This window comes from Gavia stellata, chromosome 6 (assembly GCF_030936135.1).
Source record: "Gavia stellata isolate bGavSte3 chromosome 6, bGavSte3.hap2, whole genome shotgun sequence".
NCBI classification, from domain to species: Eukaryota; Metazoa; Chordata; class Aves; order Gaviiformes; family Gaviidae; genus Gavia; species Gavia stellata.
In genome coordinates, this window is record NC_082599.1 from 32,929,089 (window position 1) to 32,955,947 (window position 26,859).

Sequence of the window (26,859 nt, forward strand, 5' to 3'; positions counted from 1 at the left end):
TTATGTTAAATAAAATATTACTCGATTTTCTGCATTTGTTTCTCTAGAGTCTAAATAACTTTCTTCTTTCTTTTTGAAATGGACTCAATAGGATTCCAAAAGCTTTGATGCTGCAAAGTAAATCTTACAGTAGAAACATACTATTGTAGGTATTAGCATTTTAGTCTCCAAGTAAATGATTATTTGATTTTAACATAAGGATTCCCGTAACCGCTTTCCTTTCCATCTCAAATTAAGCTGTGTATTGTAGTCAAACAGATGAATAATATTACCTTTCTCATTACTCATAATTTCTCCAAAGAATTATATTTTTAAAATTAAAAATTAACTTACTTCCCTACAGCTCGTCCTGCAGGAGAAGCAGCCAGAGAATGAATCTAGCTTGAGAAATCTTACGTGTCTGAGTTGACATACTGTTGGGAAGAACTAATATCTTGAATTTAAATTTAAGGATAAAGAATTATTGAGTGACCAATTCTGTTGCAAGGTTTCTCTCTAATTACTTGTTTCTAGAAGGCTTTAATACTGAACTTTCAGTAAACCTGTAACATCTAAAAACCTTCCAAGAAGCAAAAGTGGTCTCATGTACTCTAAGGTTCATAATCTCTTTGAGATGCAAGAGTATTTTTAAATACTCTGATTTTAAGAAGTTACTTCATAAAGTAGGCCCAGTCTTCAAGAAAACAGCACAGAACAATAAAAAAATTAAGAATGACCCTTTAAAAATCACTTCTGAAATTCTGAGCCAGACATCAGCAAATACTTTTTAGAGTGATTTCTTAGAGAAATAAATCATGCTACCCATACATACTTCTTTCATAATCTTTGATCCTATAAGCTAATTTCAGATACAAGCTCCTATAAGCTTAAAGAAAATAGTAACATTGACAGAGAGAAAAACCTTGCCAGCTACCACAGGTGACCACCACTTACCAGTCAGGGAGGGAGGTATTCTCTACACCTTTTTCAATATTGAATAAGACGCTAAATCCAACCAAGGTTTCTCTTAAGGTATGGTTATTCATATTATCTCTAGATTTTCTTGTGTTGATTAGAAGTTGTTCCTGCAATCCAGATGAGACTTATTCTAAAGGCAGGCAATCACAATAGGAACACCCTTCGGTTTAATTCTAGTTTTGTTGTTTTAGTATGAATTTGTTTTAAACAACTTTTAAAGCTAGTCAACACAACAGTTTATTGTTCTGATCAGCTATACTGCTCTATCTCTAGTTTCACTAAAGTGGATTTGCATTCTAGGCTCACCCCAGACAGAAGCAATTCAGGTCTAGCCAAATCAACCGGGAAGAATACCTTAACTGCCACTCTATACCAGAAAGTAAGATGGCACTCTCCACTCTCGCGGCCCAGGTGAGGTGCAAATATCACAGTGGAAAAAGAGTAAGCAAGAAAAATGACACACAGGAGTTCTCTCGCACTTTGCAGAAGAGAGATATTCTACTTCATCCATTTCTGTTTTTTTTTTATATCACATACTAAGCTAAATCTCTACGGACTTACCAAATTACCATTTAATCTTCTTTTTCATGCTTTTCTCTGAACCTTTTCTATTTATCAACAGTTGCACAAAGCTTGAGTCCAGATTTGACCAGAGTATTCTAGACACACTTGTAATACTAGAACTTCTCTAATTTCATATTCTTGTTCCTATATCCCTGGCTGACATAAGGTATTTTGCCCACAGTGGAAACTTGCTATCCTTTGTGATTCCTACACCACTTTCAAAGTCACTGCCTTCCTAGAACAATTCTCTAAATATGGCCTATACTTTTTTTATTTCCAAAAACACTTCTTTATATTTGGCTGCAATGAAAAGCATACCTTGTTTAAGTCGTTTGCTAAGCAATCCTTATCAATAGGTTACTTCTGATCAATTATATTTTTATTTACAAATCCTTAAATCTTTATGTTGTCTGCAAAATTTATCAGACTATTAAATAGCTTAGAGACAATAACAGTTTCTGCAGAACTGTATGTGGTGAGAATTATCTTTTGAGATATATCAGTTATCCAATTTTTAATCTATTTAATAAGGATTAGTACAATTACAGTCATCCTATTTTTAATTAGGATGCCATGTAGTAACAAGTCAAACTTCTGCCAACCATATATTGTATCAGCACTACCATCTTTATCAGCCAAGACTATAATCTTGTAAAAATGTCTTGAAGTCAATTTAACAAAGTAAGTAATTTTCATGTTGGTTGACATTAATTACATTAGTCCCTTAACTCTTGATTAATCAAGTTCTGCCTGTAGCAGTGCACCCTTTTGTTTTGTTGATCAATATCAAACTCACAGGCTTCTAATTACTCAGATTCTCTCTCTTCATGTGACAACATTAATTTTCGTTTTGCCCTCTTGAGCATCTAGTGTTCCAAGAATATCGCTAGGCCAAATACTAAAATCCAACACAAATACCTCACTATCACGGAATATGAAACCATCCTCTGCTTATTTGGCAAAGGCAGAACAGTCTTACTTATTAAACATTTCTCTACTTTTCTGTATAATAAACAATCTACTGTATCTATTTAGTAAAGCCTCAAAAACATCAGACAAGGGTTTGTTTGTTTGTTTTCCTGAGTGCCCTTTTCTCTTAATTGTCAGACTGCAACTTTTCACTACCTAGGAAGATGCTCTTTTAAAACTTCCCCAAAGTTATTCCCATTTAACGTTTAAAAGCCTTCTTCAAACTGATTGAACTTAATGAACGTTTCAGATTTACAAAACTGTATGTTAAATGGAAAACAAAACTCTTCACCAAACAAATACAATAAAATTATGATCACACATACACAAAATGCACTGCATTTTAGTTTAATGAAGTATTTCCCTCTATTAAACTACGGTATCATACAGATCTCCTTTGTATGGGATATTTCTGTAGGATAAGAAAATAACCTGTTGGTTTCAGAAATTGTGAGGATTTTTCGTACTATCAGCATTAAGTCTTTAAATGCGTATCAATGTTTTAAAAAATGTTCTTACTATGCAGTTTTCATCTGCATTTACACACACATATATATGAGACTCCAACAATTAAATTCTGTTACATGATTTTATACTATATTTAAGAGGATATTGCTCCAGAACATTTAAGGTCATTTTGTTTCAAAGGTGTCAAACATAGAGAAACTGAAAATGTGGTGTTGATAGTGTCACCCTGTTTCCATTTTTGCCATCCTGATCCTAAGTATCTTATAAATAGTTATATAAAAACTACATTTATAATATAACTTACCAATATTTATAAGACTGAAGTAATTTGAATGTTCCAGCCTGGTGGTTGTCACTACAAAGAATTATTTTAATTTTGTAATTTGTTACCAGAAAGTAAACAATCTCTTGCTTTAGCGCCAAGGGTAAGTGACTTGGAAATGTTACTTTTTCTAACGCACTCTAAGTAGACAGCACTCAGGTAGAATAATTAGAGTTAATTCAAGAAAACAATATATACACACGTAAGTAACTTTTTCCCCACAGCTTTGAGTCATTTAATGTTATGTATGTTGTGCACCTAATAAATAAGCTTCTAGCAGTTTCTCACAGAAGCCACCCCTGTAGCCCCCCTGCTACCAAAACCTTGCCACGCAAACCCAATACAGACTTTCACCTGGTCCACAGTATTTTCTGCTTTTCTACCAGAATCTCCTCCATGATATTTTCCAGTATGCCACCAGCTAAAAAAGTTCTCTGTCCAACATCCAAGCACCTACGAGGAATTCACTCTTCATGTGTTCTCATTTTCCACATGTTTACAGGCCTCTTTCGAGTCCAGTGCTACCGCAATGGGTACCACATGCTGGAAAGTTAACAGCATCAGGATTTTGTTTCATCAACAACATTGGAGTTGCACTAACACTTCAACAATTCTCTTTTAAAACAGAGATGTGCACCACCTCAAGTCTGAAGTGTAACTGGGGGCTGGTTACTAGTGCTGTTCCTCTGGGGCTGATACTGGGGACAATACTGTCTAATTATTAATAACCTGGGAAAGGTAAACTAGTAGATGACAACAAATGGGAAGTATTCAATGTGCTCAAGGGTACAACACTCATTTAGAGGGATCCTGAAAGGCTGGAGGAAGGGGCTGACAGAAACCTTGTGAGATATAACAAACAGAAAGACAGCATCCTGCATCTGCGACAGAATAACCCTGTGCAGCAGTCCATACTGGTGCCAAAATATAGAAAACAGCTTTGCAGAAAAGGACCTTCTGGACAAGCTGAGCATGAGTCAACAGTGTGCAGCAGTGCAGAAAAGGAGTTGAACTGACTGAGCTGTACTAGTAAGAAAATAAGACTTCATTACAGGGAATACTGGGATTATTATCCTGTATTCAGCACTTTTGAGAACACACCAGAGTACTGTTTCTAGTTTTGGACTCCCCAGTATAACACAATGAAGAACAGGAGGAAGCCCAGCAGGGGGTTGTTAAGGTGGTTTGAGAGAACTTCGCTTGTTCAGCCTGAAGAACAGAAGATGAAGGATGAGGAAGGGTCATAATTAATGGCCATACAGAAGAGTAAACCGGACTTCTCTTGTAGATCTTTCTGTTGGCCTTTCATCCTTTCCCAGTGCAAGAGGCAGCAAGGGAAATGCTGACCAAATATTATGAAAAAAGTCTCCTCCACACGGGGGCATATGCACTGGAATAGTTTTCCCCAGAGAGTCTGTGAAACCTCCATTCTTGGAGATATTAAAAACTCAACTGGACAAGCCCTGCACAGACTAATCTAACCAACCTGGCCCCACTTTCAGCAAAGCGTTGGACCAGATGATATGTAGATATTTCCTTCAGTCTTAATTATTCTGTAATTCTAGGTCAAAAGACTACACTTCATCTGCTGGGCATCAGCAGCATCTACAGATAATAAAGAACTAAATGAACATTATAAAGAACTAAATGAACATTATGGGTGTATTTTGTTACCCTTCACTTAAGTATCATGCTTTGCAATGAGAACAATGAAACCATCCAAAAAGTGATGTAATGCAAGTATGCATAACATAATCTGTCCCTTAGAAGACTGAATAGTAAAACAGACGATATACTGTTCTAGAAAGACTATGTCCCCAGGAAGATACTGGAAGAAGTTGCTGTATGCAACCAACGCATAAGTAAATTTTGCTGCTAAATTGCACAGGAAATTTGCACTGCAGATTCAGAAAATTACCTTTCTGTGTAAGATTTACTGTCATATTATTAGAAATCACGTCCCATTGGAGGAAATTTACTGTCAAAGACAGATGGAGTCATTTGAGCTGCTTCCAGATTCTTCAATGTGGTAATGAATAAAATATAAAAAAGGAAACACTTAAAATTGCATGACATGACAGCTACTGAGAAGGAATAATGTCCCACCATCCAAAACAATGAAATGAGATGCTTTTAAGCAGCAGGGACTATCATTTGGCACCTGTATACACACCTGCTTTGTCAGTCACCAGGAACCTACAGATTATCAGACAAGGTGAATTAGGTTTAAAAAAATTTTAAAAGATTGTTTAAAGAGGTCTTAAACATTACAGTGTTACTGAATGTAATGAACTGCTCTAAAAATCAAACTGTTGTTAGCCAGATATTTGGCATCAGAGAAAAAGTTAACTCCTCATGGGAAAAGTGGAGGAAAACAGACAAAAGATAGAAATAGCAGGAGAAAGCTCATCGCATAAAAAAATGTTCTCAGTTTTAGAGATGATGGATTTATAGTTTTACACATTCTCAGGGTATTCAAGTACCTAGCTGGTTTTCCTACTTCCAGATAAATACTGTCTTCATTAATAATCTCAGGTAATATCTGCCCAAGTCTGTCTACAACAATAAGCTCAAAAAAAGCCCATGATAATTCAAAAACAATTCTGAAATTTGGAAGAGAAAAGCCTAACTATTACAATTGAAAACACATCTGAATTTTTCTGGTACTATGTGAATTTTATTAATTTTTAAAGATATATAAAATAGATATTATTATTGCCTTTACCTTCCAGAGGTCAGCTGTTCCTTCAAGAAGTTTGGCATTTGTTTTACAATATTTCAGAGCCAGATGCAAACATTCAGTTCCATAATCCAGGTCATAGTCTGTACACTGTAGTAATTAAAAAAGAATAAACATTCTTAATTAGTCTTAAAGAAATCATACTTTTAAGCAATAACAGATTTTCTTTCATTAATTAAACCTTACATCTCAACAGTCCTGTCCAGAATAATACATGTTGTATTAGGTGGGTAGGTTCAGGATGGATCAGAAATAAAACCCTTCAAGAAGCTTATGCCAAATTTTAAGTATCCAGCAAAGTGTTACGGAAATAAATAAACACTTCATAAGCACAAATTAATTCAATTAGGTGCTGCAAGCATCTTGCTACACCTTTATGTTGTTAACTAAGTCAGTGAGAATTACATGTAAAAAAAATTTTTGATGGAGTTGAGGCCTCACCAAAAGAAATCATCAACCATCTAGTAACAAACTTTCAGAGTATGGGAACAAGTTAATAAATTGTAGAAGCATGACTCTTCAAAGGCCTTGTCTGTTTTTGTTTTTGCAGCATCAAAAAAGGATGGTAGTAACTAAGAACCTCTGTATTCCTGTCACGTTAAAGGACTGAGCAATTTGGCAGAAAATAAAACCGCTCTACCTCTTGTCCTCTCGCTAGTTACTTGGGAGAAGAGATCAACACCCACCTGTCTGCAACCACCTTTCAGGTAGTTGTAGAGAGCAATAAGCTCTCCCCTCAGCCTTCTCTTCTCCAGACTGAACAACCCCAGTTCCCTCAGCTGCTCCTCAGAAGACTTGTGCTCCAGACCCCTCACCAGCTTCGTCGCCCTTCTCTGGACACGCTCCAGCACCTCAATGTCCTTCTTGTAGTGAGGGGCCCAAAACTGAACACAGGATTCGAGGTGCGGCCTCACCAGAGCCGAGTACAGGGGCACGATCACCTCCCTGCTCCTGCTGGCCACACTGTTTCTGATACAGGCCAGGATGCCGTTGGCCTTCTTGGCCACCTGGGCACACTGCTGGCTCATATTCAGCCGGCTGTCAATCAACACCCCCAGGTCCTTTTCTGCAGGGCAGCTTTCCAGCCACTCGTCCCCAAGCCTGTAGCGTTGCATGGGGTTGTTGTGACCCAAGTGCAGGACCCGGCACTTGGCCTTGTTAAACCTCATACAATTGGCCTGGGCCCATCGATCCAGCCTGTCCAGATCCCTCTGCAGAGCCTTCTGACCTTCGAGCAGACAAAATAAAGGTTTAGCCCATCGACTGATCCCAGATGTCAGAGGAGGTCTGCGATGGTATATTCCTTAACATCCCTCCTCTCTTAAGCCTTTTTATACTATTTTTATCTTACAGGTGGAGCTTGAGTGACTCTAGTCATATATTTCTTTGTTGTAATTGCTGTAAAAGTTTCTCACTTTGCTTATAAAGGTATAGACCAAGAAGAATTCAGAGCACAGGCTCAGTGAGGGGTGGTCGCACCTTGGAGGTAGGTAGCTTTGGGATGGAGGTGTGTTTTTTGGTATTATAATGAGATTATAATGAGCAACGTTCACCCAAGGATAGTATTTTGTCAAAAAGGTGATAGACTGTAGGCCCATTCCCAGGTACTCCACTACATGCCATTACACACACTATATAGGTTATTGTATCTTTGTACAGTAGCAATGTTTTTGACCAGGTGTGTATCCTAATTATCAGGGTGAGTCTCCATCTCATTGTTCCATAGTACCTTCCAGTTCCAGTCTTATCACAGAGCCTGACCGTTGTGTCTCCACTCCACCCTCCATACAGTTTCTCTTAGAGTTAGCACACCAAGCTCCCCTGGCCTTGCCAACACCTAAGGTTGTCTAGGGAACTTCTATGGGATGGAACTCTTGCATGACTGCCACACTCCACCCTGAAAGTTTCTCCAATGCTATACCTTTCCTAAAAACGCAAATATATTTCAGGACAAGAGGAAATGGCCTCAAGTTGCACCAGGGGAGGTTCAGGCTCGATATTAGGAAAAATTTCTTTAGTGAGAGAGCGGTGAAGCACTGGAACAGGCTGCCCAGGGAAGTGGTGGAGTCACCATCACTCGAGATGTTCAAGGAACATGTGTATGTGGCATTGTGGGACATAGTTTAGTGGGCATGGTGGTGTTGGGTTGATGGTTGGACTCGATGATCTTACAGGTCTTTTCCAACCTTAGTGATTCTGTGATAGATTTAATTTCTGAGTCACATCCAGCAATAATTCCACAATTCCTTACATGTTTCCCTTTATTTTTCTCCAGTTATCTGCACACAAAATAGCAAAGCTTCATGCTGCTCCATGAGCCTTCCAAATTAAAAAAAAAAACACCACCCAACAAAACACAAAAAAGTTTGTCCACTCTTTAGTCATTCAGAAGAGGCATTCTTCTCTCAACCCACCCTTCCCAAGCAGTTTGGCTTCCTATAGTAAGAATCCTATTAATGGAAAACTGAGTAGGGAGCAGAATTTCTCAAGCCGTAATATAGGTAGGTTCAAAAGCAGGAACTGAGAGCTTATCAGACAGGATTACCTCAAGATGAAGTGGCCTGATTAAGAGAAGAAAGTTCTAGTCTATTTTTATATTGCTAAATTACCAGTCCATCCATAAACATGAATTACATGTAACAAGGAAGGATAATTTAAGGTAGGGTCTTTCATAAGAACGGATGTATTTGATAAGACCACAGGCTGGCTAGCCCAGTATCCAGTTTCTAGTAGAGGTTGACAGTGGATAGTCAAGGGTAAGTAAATAAAAACACAGCAATCTTATCTTCTTACTTTCCCAGGAATACTACCTTGGCAGCATATAAAGCTATTATCCTGCCTTAGGAAATCCCTAAATTAAGAGGTCCCTGAGGGACACATTGAACTAGAAGCTACTGCCTTAACAGTCCTCAGTGAATTACAGGAATCCTGAATTTACACAGTTACTTTTTGAATAGCAGTACTTTTTTAGCACCTGCATCAGGGAGCATCTGATTCATCAGTCTTTTCATCAAATGCTCTGTTCTTCTGACAGAAAAGAGTGTGCAAAACCATCTTCTCAGCCTTCCAAATGCTCCACCACATCTCTTATCACATCTTCCCACAGGTAAAGAAATCAACAGCTATTCAGTCATTTTATGTGTGGAAGCTACTTCAAAACTTTGATCAACCCTTTTGCCCTCCTTTACATTTATCTACACTTACTATCAATCTTATCATAACATCCTTCTACAAACGTTCTTAGTTAGCCCTCATCTCTACTACCCAGAAAAAAAGAAAATGGGTATCTCCACTTCCTGTTTCACATTATTTATGAACAAAATGAACTGCACAGGTCCCAGCACAGATATTCACAAAACTCCACTGGTGATTTACTGCTATGAAAACTGGTCAAGCACTTTACCTTCTTTCTTATCTTAAAGAAACAATCTACTCTGGTAAATCCTTACTCTTATCCCAAATTTGTTCAGTTTCCTCAAAAAGCCTTTGGTAAAAGCTTTGGTGAAACATGCAAGTAAGCTGTTATGAGCTTCAGCAACCTCAAACAAGATGCCAGTTAACTCCTTAAAGGATGACAACTAGTTCTGCAATGCATAAGCTTTCCTTTACAAAAGCTGAAATAACCCTTCCACTGTGTCAAACTTAACCATGTGTCTACAAATCCGTGTTTCGAATAAAATGTGACAGTCCAGATACTGTGCTCAGTAATTCACAGTCTCCTCCAGGATTCAAGAATTCAAAATTGTCAAGAATGCAAAAGTCCAAGTGGGTTAAAGAAGATCCAAATGAGAGTGCTGCAATACAACTTCCTTTTTTCTAAAATTTCCTCAAGAAGGTGACTAAAAAGATGAAGAAAATTTTTAGTTTCTATTCTTGTTTTATAACGCATCAGTGAAATTCAAGGAATTCATCAGCATTACATCTGAATTGTATTATTAACACACACAGACGTCTTAGAAAAAACATAGTTATCACTTTTATATTATTTAAATTACTAATGTTTGTCATTTTAGTTTGTCATGACTGCAATGAAAAAGAAAATTCTTTTACACAGCCCACTTATAAAGAAAAGTAATCTAACGGTTATACTTCTCCACAGGAGTTTTTAAGTCTTTGTGTAACAAAACAAGACAGACACAAGAAGTCAGAGTAACTTAGAAAGACTTCTTTAAGAATACTAAAGAAAATAGTGGTTTCAAAAAGACACTTCGGAATATTTTTAAATTAAGCAGAAATTATTTATATTCTTTAAATAATCAAGATACAAAAAAGGTCAACAGAAAATATAAAGGTATAGGGCACTCTAGCTCCAAAATATGTAAAATGGAATGATGTCTTGAGTAAAGAGGTCCACAGATAAATTGCCAATGAAACCAGAAATGGCCTAGTAACTTTCAATTTGAAATACTTATTACCAAAATGTTTCCTTTTTTGTTTTGTTTTTTAAGGAAACTTTTCTGATAGAACACAAACTACTTTCTACTAATGTGAATAACATAAAGGTTAAAAAAACCGTATTTTTCTTTTGCCTCAGAATGGAAGAGGAAATTTCAGAAAAATTTATCTGTGAAAGAATCTACTTTGAATTAAAATTAAGTTACATTTTTAAATATATATATGGGTAACAAATTATACTAGGACAAGACTAAGCAATTCCAAATTTTTAGCAAGGTATTAATTACAGATAATTAGTAGGGAGTGGAGAAGTTCCATAAATGGGCTAAAGCATCTTGAGGGTATTTTGCTGGCTTCAAGGGATGAAATACGACACAAAGCAAAGTAATAATTAAAAACATATTTCACTAACACTTGTACATCATGACATTTACCACTCTAATTATCTGTAATTGTTTAAACTTAAACATATTGTCACAGTGTACTCTTCTGCAAGTCTGATATACTGATGTCAGCAGAGAACAATGAAATAGAAGTATCAGCTCAAGACCAGCTTAGTTTATATATAATCCATACGCTAAACAGCTCCACAAGTGAAATTTTAAATCCATATTTAAGGTGCAGAATTTGAAAGCTTCTGTATTGCTCTAAGAAATTCATCAGTTAAGAAATTAAGCATTATCAGGGAGGGCCTATAATAAAGTTGTAGAATATCTATGAGGAAAATCCTTACCCAGGCACGCAAACATTCTCATCCTAAGTCTTCTTTATGTATTTCATTGTACACCTAGAGCCAATTTACATTACAACAATCTGTTTAAAATTCTGAACTACTTAAAAAGTCTCCTTTTGACTGAAAGGCTTTTTAACATAAAGTTTGACAGAGTACATTAACTGAACTTGACATGCACACATAGCTTTGTGAAACAATAGACATAGTTTAAGTTTCAGACCACAGATTTGAAATGGTGGAAACAGCTGGAAATACTGGCACAAAACATATCCACAAAAGAAAGAAAACAGATTAGTTTAGCTCTTTAAATGACACAGAAGGAAATGCTTTTGAAGTGTTGAATATTCAAAGGCATTCTAATAGGTAGTTTTGGGGACTGACTTTTTTGTGGGTGTTTTTTGTTTGTTTGTTTTCCAAGAGTAGCTGTTTGAATGAAGTGCTATGGGTGGAGTGTGATCCACATTTTAGCATTACACCAGTTCTTCTTCCCCTGCCCCCTAGATTAGTTTGAAAGTATTTTGATAAATAATATTATTTCCTCAAATGCAAGCGATACTGTTGTTGCTTAGCCATAAACATGGACAAGGGGTTAGAGAAAACACCAGCTACGCAGCTTGTATGTCCCTGCTACTTACTGGTAGTCTATAAGCTAACTTGTTTCCAATATAATACTTTGAACAATTATAAAGAACCAGTATTTAACATTAACAATTGCTTTTACTGTTAACATGCACTATTTTACTGTATCTTTATACTGATAAAAGATTTTGAACAGATATATGGGAGAACAAACACAGATGCAAGAAAAATTTTCATTACAGCACTGTCATTTTTTTTTTTGTCATTCCTTAGTTTTATAATAAGGAAACAAAATCAATATTCTTTATGTATTAACTGAAAAAAAATAATCTTAGATTTGCTCCTTTACACAGGTACTTTTAAAGCCTGTATAGAACCACCCTTTTACACTTCTGCAACCATTGGCTATGGCATCTTTAGTACTTTTTCCATTGTCAGCAGCATCTCCATTTTCTTCTCCCATGTAAATCCATTCTGTAACAATATCCGAACACTTGCAATTAAGATGCATAACTAATTAACAATAGGAGAGCTTTATGTTTTTCCAGATCCTTGCAAATCAAGTTTACACTGCTGCAGTGCCAGAGTACACCATGAACATTCATCGTCAGGAATATTTTACTAAGTTAAAAAAAGAAGCAGACACAAGCTCTTGCTGAACCTGAACTGGCCTATCTTTATTGTATTTTATAAATAATTTTTTTGCCATGTTCATTACCATGGAAACAAAAAAAAATGCTGAATCCAACAGTGGATTTGCAAGCACTCAGCCTACAGCAATACACCACAGCTAAAGAAATAACAGAAGCAGCAAACAGAAGGAGGAAACTCGTGAACGAGGAAATAGTGAGATTAATGTGAGTTCAGATAAGCTCACCTCTGAAACAATTTCTACTGTAGTTGATTATTAAAACTGCTGTGTCATACATCCAGATGCAGTAGTACTTCACAGTGAAGAGAATAAAGATATAGCAATTTACTCTGTAACAGAATTAAGCAAGCCTGTTTTTCTACAGATCTCTACCTATATGTCAATGCCTTCTTTCACCACAGCAACTGCAAGTGCCCTCTCCATACATGCCATGATTTCCCTGCACTCTACCATCAGATCCACTGAATGCTTCCTGACTGCCCATTGAAATATTTTGGTACTCACGTTGCTTCTAAGTCTACTAAATAAATAACTGTTAAAGAACTTACACATTTTTTGGTTCCAAGATCCCATGTGCTAAAAGGTGTATGACCAAGAAAAACAGAAGATAACAGCTGAATTCACATTTCAGCCATGGAGCTGAGGGCTTAAGAGCCTGAAGGGTCTGAGGCTCCAGCCTCCTCTCAGTGAAGGCATTCATTTGGGTTTCCCTCCTCCTCACACTCACCGATTTTTTAAAAAGCTATATCGGAACTTAACATCACTGACATCTCTATGCCTCCGTCAATTTTGATTGAAATCATGATCTTACAGGTCTTTTCCAATCTAAATGATTCTATGAAATTGAACAAAATGTGCAATTAAAGGTTTAAAATATTATTGAGAGAAGGATTAAAAACAAGTAAAGCTTTCAAGTATCTTTTTAATAGTGAAAGTTACAAATGAAAGAGTAATTTTACTTCTTGCCTTTCTGGAACAAATGTCCTGGATCAATGAACACAGTCCACACTGCCATCACCAGCAACCATACTTCTGCTGTAGTCATATGAGCTCCCACGTCAAGTCAGCTATGCATTTTCTTCCTATTAGTCGTCTTTGAAAGCAGTTTATAATCTCTCTTTTTGTTGAGACTGAATTACTGTTCACTGTATACAACTTGCTGCTAGGCAGCAGGAGTCCCACAGGCAAGAATGCAGAGCACAAACACATAGTGTGGGCAACATGAAATTCACTTTCCCTACCTCTGCTTATGTTTTAGCTACCAGCCAAAGTTGGGGATAACTCCGCTCTTTTTTTTTCCCCTTTAAACACATATTTGCTTGAAAAACTCACTGTCACAATATGTAAAAGCAGAAACTCAGTTCAGATTCAGAAATGCATATGAATGCAGAGAACAACTATTTATATCAAAGTTTGCACTTCTGAGCCTAAATAAAACTAAATCTTTGTGTAAGACCTAGGAACATAGTTTTTGTGGTTATTTCTGTCCATTTTGGACAGGTTCCTTCACATTTCTTCTAAGCAAGAAACCGCATATGATTTTGTGACCAAAATAGAGGATCTAGGACTAATGACCTAGATTGAAAAACCCTTGTTTTCAATGTCCCATTCTATCAAAACCACTAAGAAAAAATGTAATTTACTTTGATTTAGAGTCATCAAGGAATCACTACAAGAAAAACATTGAAATAAGGTAACTGGACAATTAAAAAATATATCCATTTTATCAACTGTCATTTTCTAGCTCTGATCTCAAGATGAAACAGAAGCTGAAGTATAATCACAAGACTAGGTCTTAGCCCTATCACGCTTAAGTGTGACTCTGGATAAAAGAAACAAATATCAAGTTTTAAAATTCTTTTGAGAAAGCGTAAGAGCTATCTTTTCTGTTCTTAAATCCAGGCCTTAAGTTACTTGCAGATACCCTACAGGATTATTACAATAGTGTTTGTATCATTGCCTCAAGTTGCACCAGGGGAGGTTTAGATTAGATATTAGGAAAAATTTCTTCACCAGAAGGTTTGTCAAGCATTGGAAGAGGCCGCCCAGGAAAGTGCTTGGGTCACCATCCCTGGTGAGGTCCAAACGAACCAATCATCCTTTAAAAGAAGTACATGTGCTTGAATTTACACTGAAATCATAAGAACACTGTCATTTTGAAAAAACCCTAGTTCTGTTCGAAAATTAGATTAAGAGCTCTAACCTCTACGTACCCAGAGTAATCCATAATTCAGTCCTTCCAGAGAATGTCTGCTATGTTCTCCTAAACAAATCATGATCAACCTGTAGAGAGAGAGGGGGAAAAGTGCAGCTTTGCTATTAAGGAATGAAAACTTAAGAATAACTGGAGGTGCTTTGCTGAGGAAAGAAGGGTACCAGTAGGCACAAACAAGAGATGTCAAGGGTTGTGTCTACATTACCAATTTAGTGTGCAGAAGAGGTTCTTTTTGGTGCAAGTCTTTCTTGCATCCCTACTCAGAACCATACAAAATGCACTTGACTGTGCTACTGGAGAGCTCAAAGTCATTTCCCTTCCAGTGGAATCAAGGTGAAAGTCATATGCAAGGGTACCTGCTAAGGCACATCATTTGCAGTGTGGACACAAGGTGCCATAGCAGCCAGGACTCAGCATGCATTGTGTCCATGTGACTGGCAACTGGGATAAATACCACTGCTGGTAAAGTCCCGGTTTACACATACAATCCTGAAACAATAACAGATCACCAAAAAAACCCCCAAAACCTCAAACCTCAGTCTTTCCCTCAGTCTCTCTCTCTTTGTGCCACACCAGTAGATATATTCCTAATGTTACTCCAACAAAGTCCACACAAACTAGCACAAGACTACAAACTAGGTGAGAATAAACAATGGTATGGTATGAAGATGAAATACCTGATGCATCTAAGAGCTAGTTATAAATCAGATTGACTTCATAAAACAGGTCCTGAGTAACCATGAGACAGTATTGATTTTTCTGGTATCAGAAAATGACACAGAAGTAATTTTGAGCATGCAGCTGAACATGGAATTTCATGGAATTTCATTCAGCTTTTTAAAAAGTTGGTATTTTAGTTACAAAGTCAAGAAAAAATAAGAAAATGTTAATATTGTATATGATAACAGTAGTAGTCAAAATACTGTGTTAGGACTCATTGTTTACACTTCAAAAAAATTTCTTGTAAATTGGAAAAATAACTGGAAAAGAGTTATATGGACAAGACAAAGACACAAAAAATCTTGTCCCAATATAGAAAACTACAGATTATTTATGTTATTCTAAGAAAATGTAAAGAAGTGATTGTTCACATTCTCCCAGTAAAGAGATTATAATATATATAAAGTTCTAAAATGAATCAACCAACAGATAATTTAATCAGGCTTAGAAGCAGAGGTGAGCCAAATTCAGGCCAAGTTAAAATGCATGTTTTATTTTTAAATTTTTTTAACACATAACTAAATTTTTCCACAAGTGAATAATCTTAAGAGAATCACCTCTTGAAATTATGCAAGATCATAAATGGTCCTTTTCCTTTCGATACACTAAACTGTCAGTAGCTAACAGATTAAGAGCTCTAGCATCACTACCTTGTTTTCTTCTTTGCTCTCTCAAAACAAGCAGCAGACGACAATTTAAATGGGTGGTCTCCCATATGCTGGATAGAGTGATTCTCAGTCAGTATTCAGCATGTTTTGAGCCTGTGCCAAACAGGTGATTCTTGTGGATACAGTACACTTACCAGGGTAAATCCAGTAACACTTAGAACAATACTCTCATAATCCAGTCTAATTTCCAACTTGAATAATTGCAGTGTGTCTCCTAACATACACCCTCCAAATTACATCTGAAGACAAAATGCCTTTTCACTGCTACAGAGATGCCAGATTTCACCCAGGGTGTGGCAGCTCTGCACCACTGTACCGAACAGTTCCAAGAGCTAATATGTGAATTCATCAAGTGCTTTGAGATCCTACAGGATGAGGAATGCCATAAAATGGAAGTAATTATCCCATTAGCAAAAAACTTTTTATTTTTTTCTTATGCAACGCATTAGAATTTCTCCAAACATTTTTGTGGCAGAAATTAATTAGGGAAAGGTGGGGATTCATACAATATCCTGGCTCTACCATTGCGCCAAAGTACTAATCAAGTACAGAGCTATCTAAACTAGCACAGTTTCCTCAATAGACCACCAATCTAGCATCAGGTTTTGAATAAATGAAAGCATTACTCACAAAATTAATTTAGTATACTTATCCTGAAAAGAATTCTGTAGAATTGGGTAGGTTTTAAGGATAGGGAAGGAAAAAAAATATTTATTCCTCTAAATCTCAGGACAAAGCTGCTAGGGTAAAAAGATGCCAGATGAAGTAACTGTAAAGTCTCTTTGGAAAACAGAACTACAACCTGAAGACTGTAGAAATCAGGATATTCATTTAGGTGAGGTTTACAACTCTGTATTTAAGCAACAGTCTGTGTGCATCAGCCTAAAGATGAATGGAGAAAGGCAGATCAAAATCCTGTGCAAAACGGCATTATTAAAAAATTAGCGCCACTGCAATTTTGCATCAAAACCAAAAAATTCTTGATATTTCAGCAGGAATGATATGGAACAGAACTCAAGTTCTACTGAAGTTCCAAAGAAGTAATTTTTTAAACAGGACTAAAACCAGAGATAAAGTCCAAGCTGAAATGGACCACAACAATGAAAGGGTGCTGTTAATAAAGTAAAAACTTCTCATGTAAGGAGAAAGAAGATACTATGTTTTCTTTCAACATTTAGGAGCTATGCAGATTTCCTTGTCAAACAATTGGATCTAAAATCCTAATGACCCATGGACAAATCAGCAGAAAGGCTTCCTTTGTTAGATTATTTCATATGCGTAGATTGCACATTGAAAAACACAGATATTCCCCATCTTGATATTAGTATAAAGCTAATTAAAATCGATACTATTATACCATCAAAGAAACTGGAGTAGGAACTTCAACAAACTGAAATAATCCATACTACTTTACTAGTCAGCCAAGCAGGTTGACTTGGACCAACTAAGCAGGTAGTTACACTAAAACTGTAAATTTCCTATTACATTTCATAGGCACATGGAAGTATGCTGCCTTTAGGACTCCATACAAAGAAGAGCATTGGCTTGTAGTACTTTCCTCATACAAATCATACATGTAGTAGATTACAATTATTTTAGCTAGCTCTTGTCTAATTCACAAGTCACTTCTTGATTCAGTATTTCAGAATACAGTTCATGAGAAGGAAGAAAATCTATAGACACAAACTGGAATGCAGAATTAGGAAAAACACAATGATGTTACATGGCATATATTTAGAAGACCTGAACATAACTACAAAATACAAAAGCAAAGCGGGTGACCAAAGCCGGGTATGGTGGACAAGGAAGTGGATCTCCATACACACACACAGAGCATACAGAAACTGCAAAAATACATTGGAAGAATGTGGTAAACTGATCATCCTTACAACATAATACACTTAAAAGATGTCTGACACTTTTTTAAAAGGATGAAGGCCAAGAAACAACCCATTACAGTTTATGATAAAATCTGTATTATCTTACCTACTTTTTGTCACATGTTAAAAACAATGGTGATAACTTTTTCAGCATTTTTACACTACAAAGCAAACAGCTCTCACCCATATCACCAACTCATGATTGAATAGCATAAAGCAAAAAATTTTCTCCAAGTGAATGTTTACAGGAGGTAAATATTAAGCTGTTCAGCCTTGCCACAACTTAGATGCCTTGGCATACACAAAGTTTCCTATTTGGTGAATGTTAAAAGTGAGGTGCCCTGAAGATTCAGATATCTTTAGTCTTAGGAGGGAGGTGAGCAGTTTGGTTTTTGGGTTTTTTTTCAGGATTAGACTTAAATGCCCAAATTCTGCCTCACTTACATTTTGACCCTTCAGTCCTTTTTCTGAATCTGACCCTTGCTCCCAAAGTTGCCAAGGTTTTACTCAACGATTTGTCCGCTACTGTTCATTTAATCGCCTGTTGCTCCTGGCAATGTTAATTTGACAGACATTGATTTCTTAACAAAGAATGAACCCACAGGAAAATCCCCAAATCAGTCTAGACATTTTGCCTCGAAGGACTTGCCTGACCTATGCCAAAATATTACTAAACTGCTACAGCTGACTCTTCTTCCCCTCTACAGAGGATACTAAAATGCTTCACACATGTTTGAAGAAGAATCCCAGTAATGTTGTGCCGTTTCAAAAAGCACTTTAGAAGTTTACAAAATCCACATGGAATACACTCCCTACTATTTACATACAGAAAAGACAATACTTTGAGCAAATACTCCTACAATGGGCCTAACAATAACGAACTTCCTTTCTTACTCTGCCAAAATCTTCCCTGAATATTCTCAGGGGTTTGTTAGATGAGAACAGTTTTGGGATTTCCTTTTCTTCCACTGAGGACCTGGTTGGACAGTTTGCAGCATATCTCTTCTCCCTGTCTCAACCCCATCTGGGGACATCTTGTAATGATTTTTTTGGGGAGTGGAAGAACATCTGCCTCCCAGAATTTAGCATCAAAGTATTTGCATGATTCTCACTGACACACTGTTATTTTATATCTTGTCATGACTATGCTTATATATAGCAGCTCTCTCCTATGCAGGCAGATGCTGTAACATCCCATAAGTAAATGTGATTGCTTATTATCCAAAAAAATCAGTAATGTTGGCTATGAACAGATCTATTAATTCATCATAGTCCCAAAAAGTACTAATCTTTACATAGTTTCTACACAGAATATATAGAATCCCTAAGGTCAGTCTGTTCCATGTGGATATCTGTAAAGAGGTTATAAACATGCATCAGAGAAACATCTCTAAACATGTTGAAGCTCATCCTCTTTCAATGAATATTTCTGCTTCCTGTTCCTATTTCATTTTTTTTTATTTCAGCTCCATTGTTCTGATTAGCTAAACATAAACTTCCATAATCTACAAAAGGTCTACTATCAATAGATGATTAATCTAGCTGCATACACCATTTTTTGGGGTGTTTTTATTGTGTATGTAGCTTTTGTGGTAAATTTTCCCAGGTACAGAAGATCTTGAGGCTAAGTTTAAAACAACTTATGAAAGATTACCAGAAAAAAATTGTGTATCAAAATTATTTTAAAATTAAGATTGTTATAAACGTTATCACTCTATCTTTAAATAGTTATCAAACTTTTTCATGCCATTCACATGTGAAGGATTCCTGCAGAATAGCCTTCTACCACTTCCCACACTTTCTTCAGCTGTGCGTAGCTCTTCCCTCTTACAAGGTCCTTGGCTTCACCAGACTGGTGACATTGCTGAGCAATTCTATTGTATCCCCAGCATTCATGCTGACAACTCTCTAACCATCGTATCTTCCCTAGGCTTTTAGTTTACATCTGACATAGAAGCTAGTCAGGATCTTCTACACACCACTCCTCTTCTGGTTCCATTTTCAGTTTTCTCTGCCAGATCAGGAAAGGCAAAGCTTTTTCATTGTTCCCGATACCTTCCTTACTTCAGCAGACACATTTCAAATACATAATGCTTTATTAAGTTTATTTCAGCCTTTGTATATTGTGGTTGTGTTACTTTGTACACTAACATGACACAAGACGCTTTGTGTCGAAGACAAAAGATCTGAGATCTCTGTGCATTTCACAGTATGTCAGAAACAGGTATTACAGAAATCAGTCTCAGCCTACTCTGATTAAAGGAAAAAGGTAGTCTACCTGACTTCCTGATACTCTAATTCTTTAAAAGACACTGCTCCAGGGGAACACTTGACTTCTAGTAAGTGAAGCATTCCCCCCACCCTCCTCCTCCCAGGCTTACAGGATCATACTTCGCATTTGCTCCTATTTAATTTAAAAAACTGAGCAGAAACATGAAACTATCTTAAGCAAAAATGAACAAGTCTGGTCTAAGGAATTTATCCTTTATTTGCTATCTTTGGAAAGGGTGGATTTTCAATTAACACTTAAACTTTTCTAATTTCCCCTAGGGCTGATAAGAATAGAAAAGAAACATGAGTTTCCAAAGATCAAGAATTTAATTCTTATTAACTTAAAAAAAATCCAATCAACTGGTTTTGTTCCAGGTAGGTTAGAAATGAAGTAAATCGTGGGTTCTGCAATTTTACAACTTTTCCACAGGTTTTACTAGTTATTAGCGATTTGCATTTTTTATTTTAAAATGGTTAACTTGTCCACTGCTAATATTTACTGAAGGTTAGTAGTATCATTCATTACATTGTGCAGGAAACAAGAACTCACAAATTAGGACATATCAGAACTAAGAGAACTGATGCAACATTAAGTTCATCCCCTTAACATATTTATATGGCCTTTTACCCAACAACCCAAGGAAAACCCCTGACTAAGGTAGAGCCTCCTGCCTGCAAGATACCACACACATTATAAATACAGTTCTTTCTCCCCTTGTAGTTGCTTGCATCTGTCACTTGTCCACCTTATGTCAAGCATGCATCATACAAATAAAAGCTGTAACTTTTATAAATTTTATAAATTTAATAGATTGAAGGGCATGAAAGCAGTGCTGCACTTCATAAGAATATGAGGTGAGGAGGCATATGTATGACGAGTGACACAGTAACACTCATAGGCATATGTAAGGAGGCCTGTATAATTCATCTTTTTCTCACCTCAGGACCATCCCAATGCCAAATTCCAAAGTCCTACTACAAAGCAGAGGCATCAGAATACTTCACTGAAATAGAACTAAACAGCTGTGTTGCCACGCTTCATATAACCAACTGAACACCAAGACTTGCAACAGAAAGTGTTACGCAGCGTTACATACAGGGTAGGTGCCTGTATCTGCCAAAATCCCATTATGTATATTCATTTGTTACAGCTAAGTGCTCTACCTAATGACACATAAGTCAGAGTAGTAAGGCCTTTTAAGATCAAGACATCATTTTAGCTCCACTGGCTGTGGTGGGCTCTGAACAGTTGCTTAATTTCAATATTGACTTTTAAATGTTTTTAGTCTGGCTTATGTGATATGCAATACAGGGGCCAAGAGGTATCCCAGGTTAAAAGTAAAATGTATAACAACATAACAGAAACTTTATAAAAATGTTAATATCAGTATCACTATTCTGGAGTGGAAGGAGTAGCTATTTCCTGAACAGTGGTCTTCTGATCCTGCTGCACTGGAGCAATCATCATTTGAGGTAGAAGAATACCAAAAAGCTGTCCCTTCCTTGTTGCATCTCCACTTACCTGCTGCACCACAAAAAAGCAGACACAAAGTACTCCCAATTCTTCTTTCACCACAGAACAACAATGGTTGCATTCCCCCAATAAAAAAGTAAAAACCTGGAACATCTGAATGTCTTCTATTTTTCCTCTCAAGCAGACATATCAAAAAAGCTGCTTTCACCACTAATTGATGTTAAAATGGACGCTAACTGAAGAAGTCTCATATTATTTTTAAGGAAATATTTTCCTAAATCTATACTATCGTTCCAGTATGTTTTTAAAAAAATATACAAAATTAACCGTCAGAAGACCTAGCAGTATCCAGCACCTCACCAACATTTTTTTGATTGCTCTTCCCAATTCAGTTTTATTTACTTCTCTGGGGATTAAAACCAAACAAACGAACCAACCCTACTTTGCAGGTAGAAGTCCTTGGCTACAATAGCAAAGTAGAAAGATTAAATAATTTCCCCATCAGGATCAAGAAACATTATGGAATTGTGAGAGGAGGACCATCCCAAAGAACAGAACTTTTCAAGTTAATACACCTAGCAAAAGGAGATGTGACTACTGGTAACAAGAAACCCTTTTGAAAACAATATAACGCATACCTTCTGGCATAACCTAATTCTCTCACACAACATGAGCAAAAATTAGAAACACAACAGCAATTATTTGTTAGCATACTTCAGAGGTAATGGATGGAATACTTAACCCTGTTTCTGGGAAACTGACCAAACAGACTAATTTGATGTCACTTCCAGTCCAACATTTTTTTCTTTTTTTGACAAACTGGTTGTAATAAGGAAATCCAAAGCCAGAAAAATCACAATAAAAAAGTATGGTTTTTTAACTTTTGAAAAGCCCTGTTAAAGGGGGCTTAACATCAGATATGCAAGTGATGAAGAATGTTTGTTTTAATGAGCTCTCAAAGTCATTACGAAGACAGAGTGCATGTAATTTTTGAGCAACAAAATCTAAATGGTTTCAACAGCAGTACTATAAAGCTGAGAAGTTAATATTTATGATGTCAGAAGTCTTGACATCACAGTTAAATCAGAAAGCAACATATACCTGAACAAAGAAGATCTGTTTGGAATATGTATGTTCTAGGCAATAGAGAAGAGGTAAGAGTGAAAACCAAATTGAGATCTAGCACACAATGAGATGCATCACAAACAAATGCATGGAAACAACCTGGTTGAATGTCCCCAAAATCTGTGCTGGATTTGTAGCACCAAATGTAAAGGTAATTCACTGTAGTATACATATATTTTAAGATAATATTGTAAACCAATCTTTGGCATTTGTTGTATCTACTTCAACTAATTTTATGTACAAGGCATGTATTTGTCTCCAAATCATTACTATCATTTTTCAATCAAGCTAGAAATGGAAATTTTTTTCTATGGAAATGACTTTTAATTTGATAAAAGACCATACAAAAGTATTTTTTACATATTTTAACAGTGTTAATAGCTTATTCCTTTCTGGTTCTAAATATATTGAAAACAGCAGTAAAAGGAGAAGGAGCACTAGTATGCCCTGTCCAGATTGGTACCAGTCAAGAAGAGCAAAAAAGACTACAGATGGCAAACCTGTAAGGATCAGAGAACTGTCCTTTAACTGAATGTTGCAACTTAGTGGTCAAGATACTCAGAGATCTTACATTCATGAAAAAGAACACAACTGGAAGTAAACTCTCTAAGTCTACCTACTCAGATCAGATGATGCATTTGAATAGAGACGGAGTTTAAAGCAGTATTCGACATTATCCACAATGTAACTGAAAAGCCTATGTTATTTGAAGCAATAATTCACATGGACAGTTTCTTTCTAAGGAATGCATGTTTTGACTGTTGTTTTTCCCCACACTGTTGTTGCATAAAGGTCACAACTGTATGAAATACACAGGAGTGGGATCACGATCCCATGCTGAGTCAGTCAAAATGAATTCCATTCCCAGCTTTGTGAATGACTTGCAACATGAGCAACAAAACTATCTTTTTTTGTTCACCTGTACAATGATACTTACCTACTTCACCAGGTTGTTGCGGGAACTAATGGTGGGTATATTAATATTTAGGAAGCATTATAAGCTGCATTCATTTCTAAAAAAAAATCTGTCCTACAGTAGCTTGACTAAGTTTTTCAGGACAACAATTATCTATTTTTTTTATTTGTTTGTACAGTTCCCAGAACAATAGGATCTTAATCCTTGACTTGGACAGCTAGGCACCATTGAAACATAAATAATTAGCAAACAATATGAGTTGAGAGGTTTAGCGAAGTGTTATCCTTCCCAGAGCTCCGAGGCACAAAGCATTTAAATGACCAGAACTTAGCCAATGCAAAGGGAACTGGGGACAAGAAACCATAGCCTTGGTTCCTTGCTAACAACTTTGGTGGCTTGTTCTTGAAAGAGCAAGGACACAAAAAAGAAAACTGATGGAATGCATATGTGAGAAGAGAACACTATTCAGAGGAGCATAGGGACTGCAAATATAGTTCCCTTTGGAGCAAGGCATTTAGGGCAAAAGCTTTTTCTGTATTTGCCAGCTCTACTGTATCTGCAAACTAAGAGCAAACACAGTAGGAAAAAATAGGAGTTTTGGTTTTGGGTTGGTTTTTTTTTTTGAGAAAACATGCAATTTGCCAAAAGAGATACACATCAACAAGAAACAGTTGTATAACCAACAATAGCTGTTGTCTCTTGAGATGTGTTCTATGTTCATATACGCTGCCTTTATCATGAGTATGCCGACTACTGTGAAGCTAGAGCCTCATTTAGAACTATCAGCTGTGTATTATCATATACACCAAGAACATCCCCCTGCTTCCTATCAGAAGTAAAAAGGTTGAAGCTAGTCCAATCACTTGAGCAGCTCTTCATCTTGGACAGCCCTTCATCTTCAGCATCTAAAAATAGCTTCAAGTATCAAGCATAAAGGGAATGACATGGAATTTGTGGCAACATTTTTAAGTAAAACAATTAGTGAACAATTAAGCAACTGTTTCTTCTTCACTGCCTGTCCACACATTTGTTCTGTTGTTGGTGACTTCTAAGCTATGTACTATCTGAAGGTGGGTATCAGTAATTTGGGCTTGTTTACTCTAGAAATGAAAGACTGATGGGAAGCATGGCTGTCAGCATTACTGGAGTGAAAGATAATTCCTTCCAAGTGACAAATGAAGAAATGCTCTGCTTCCAGTCAGTCTGGAAGATACCTGGAGGACAGGCAATTTCCACAAAGTGATGAATGAAAAGGAAGTAGAATGCTGAGACGAAAGCCTGGAATATTTCCAGTAAACTGTGAATGCAGGGTGGGGCAAATGAAAGCAGTTTTCAAGTGAGAAAAAGGCAGAAGAGTTAGGGTTTTAACACACTACCCACAATTTTTATTTTCTTAAATAAAGATGGTGTTAAAGCCATATACTAGGAAACAAATGGAGAAGTACAACAGAGACTAAGTAAATATTATTTTCAGCACTAATCAAAGTGTGTACAATACACACACAACATGAAACAAATTAAACACTTATTTACCTAGATGTATCAAGTCAATATTATACCAGTATTTTAGAACAGCCTGTATCCCATCATATTATTATATAACAACATTATTACACTGAGCATCCAAAACACTTTGATACTCTCAGTCAACAATGCATACTTAATACATATCTAACTTCAAACACATTAACCCACTCATTTTAAGTAATCTATTTAATGTGCAATAAAAATTAAAGCAAATTTGTCCTTCCAATAGTTTAGACCCCTCACCCCCTCTTGTAGTTGGCAGTTTGAGAATCCAAAAACTTGAATAGATCAGAATGATAATGCATTTTCATCAAAAGACTACAGAGAAGTAATACGCATATAGTTTGATGTGATCTGAAATAGATGCTGAATCTCTATTTTTGAAAGAAGAAAAATAAATTTATCTTTTTTTAACTAAAGTAAATGGAAAAAAGTCTTAGAAAGTCTTAAAGTCTTACCTGTTGATATGCTTCATAGATTATATCAAACAAGAAAGCCTGAGGCATTTCACTCGCTCTGTACCTGGCACGTTCCAATGAGTGGTCTAAACAGCCATCTGCAGCAGAGGCAATAACAGTAGAAACTAGAGGACGAATTGCTCCTGCTGCCTGTGGAACAAAACACAAAAAGAGAGGCCTAAATGTTATATAGTTTTAATGTATATCAGATAGCTGCAGTTAAATAAAGTAACAGCTTTAAAATACATTTTCTACTTACTTATCTATCTCATAATGCATAAGTCATGCTACTTAGTCCGTATGAGACTTTTAACACAAATATAGCAATGAAAGACTGCATAAGTACACATTGAGGGCCAATTTACAAAGAAAAAAATTAAATTCTTCATAAACATCTACTGCAAATGCATGTGCAGATCAGAGATGTTCATTTTTTCAGACTTTCTTCTACATACATATTAGGTGGTTTCTGTGAGGACAGTTTAGCTAGGCCTATTCAGATATCAAACAGCAGGAGACACACCTGAGAGGTCTTGACAATCCACAACACCTATTGTGTTCACAGATTTCAATTTGGCTAAACTGCTCAGAAATAAGCAACAAGAAAAGTTTCAGAAAATTGAGCTCGTTCCTCCATGTTGTCACCCTGTGAAACACTGAGCAACTACATTTACCAGTGAAATCACTGGGAACACAGTATATATGTCAGAAAGAATTCAATATCCAGCAGCACTGTGCCCCAGAACAGATATTTAAATGCTTATATTTCAGCTTTGGTTTTGCTCAGATTTAAAACCAATTAAACATGTATCTTTGATCTTTCCATCAATATACAGTATTAAAGATCCACAGCATCTCTGAAACAGAACTCTCCTAGCTGGTTTTAGTCTTTTTGATACCAGAAAGTTACCCACACCTCAGTCACTTATCAAATGCTCACTTGAACTTTATATGAAGCTAAAAGCAACTGGGACAAGAGTTGTCCATACAATGATGAAGGACGCAATGGCAGAACTTTGCTTATCAAGTCACAGAGCAAAAAGCATGCTCCCAACAATGCTAACCACTGAGAATGGCATCCTCACACTGTATTGTTTGTTATCTATTTTTAAGAATAATTGATGCTGTTCCAAAACGTTTGGAATTATCCAACATCTTTAATCAGTATACCTAGAAAACCACTCCCAATGGTGAATTCTGACACTTTTCACCGCAGCCACAGATCT

General features: G+C 36.4%; 1 protein-coding gene across 1 annotated transcript in view; it reads right to left on the bottom strand.

Moving 5' to 3' along the window:
- The window catches only part of CRPPA (CDP-L-ribitol pyrophosphorylase A), a 122,565-nt gene that overhangs the window by 75,494 nt on the left and 20,212 nt on the right, over positions 1-26,859 (bottom strand). The window contains exons 3-4 of the mRNA XM_059818889.1: positions 25,634-25,783; positions 6,006-6,110 (exon numbers count right to left, since the gene is read on the bottom strand). Of these exons, the coding sequence (XP_059674872.1) occupies positions 6,006-6,110; positions 25,634-25,783 (255 nt within the window). The remainder of the gene's footprint in view (positions 1-6,005; positions 6,111-25,633; positions 25,784-26,859) is intronic.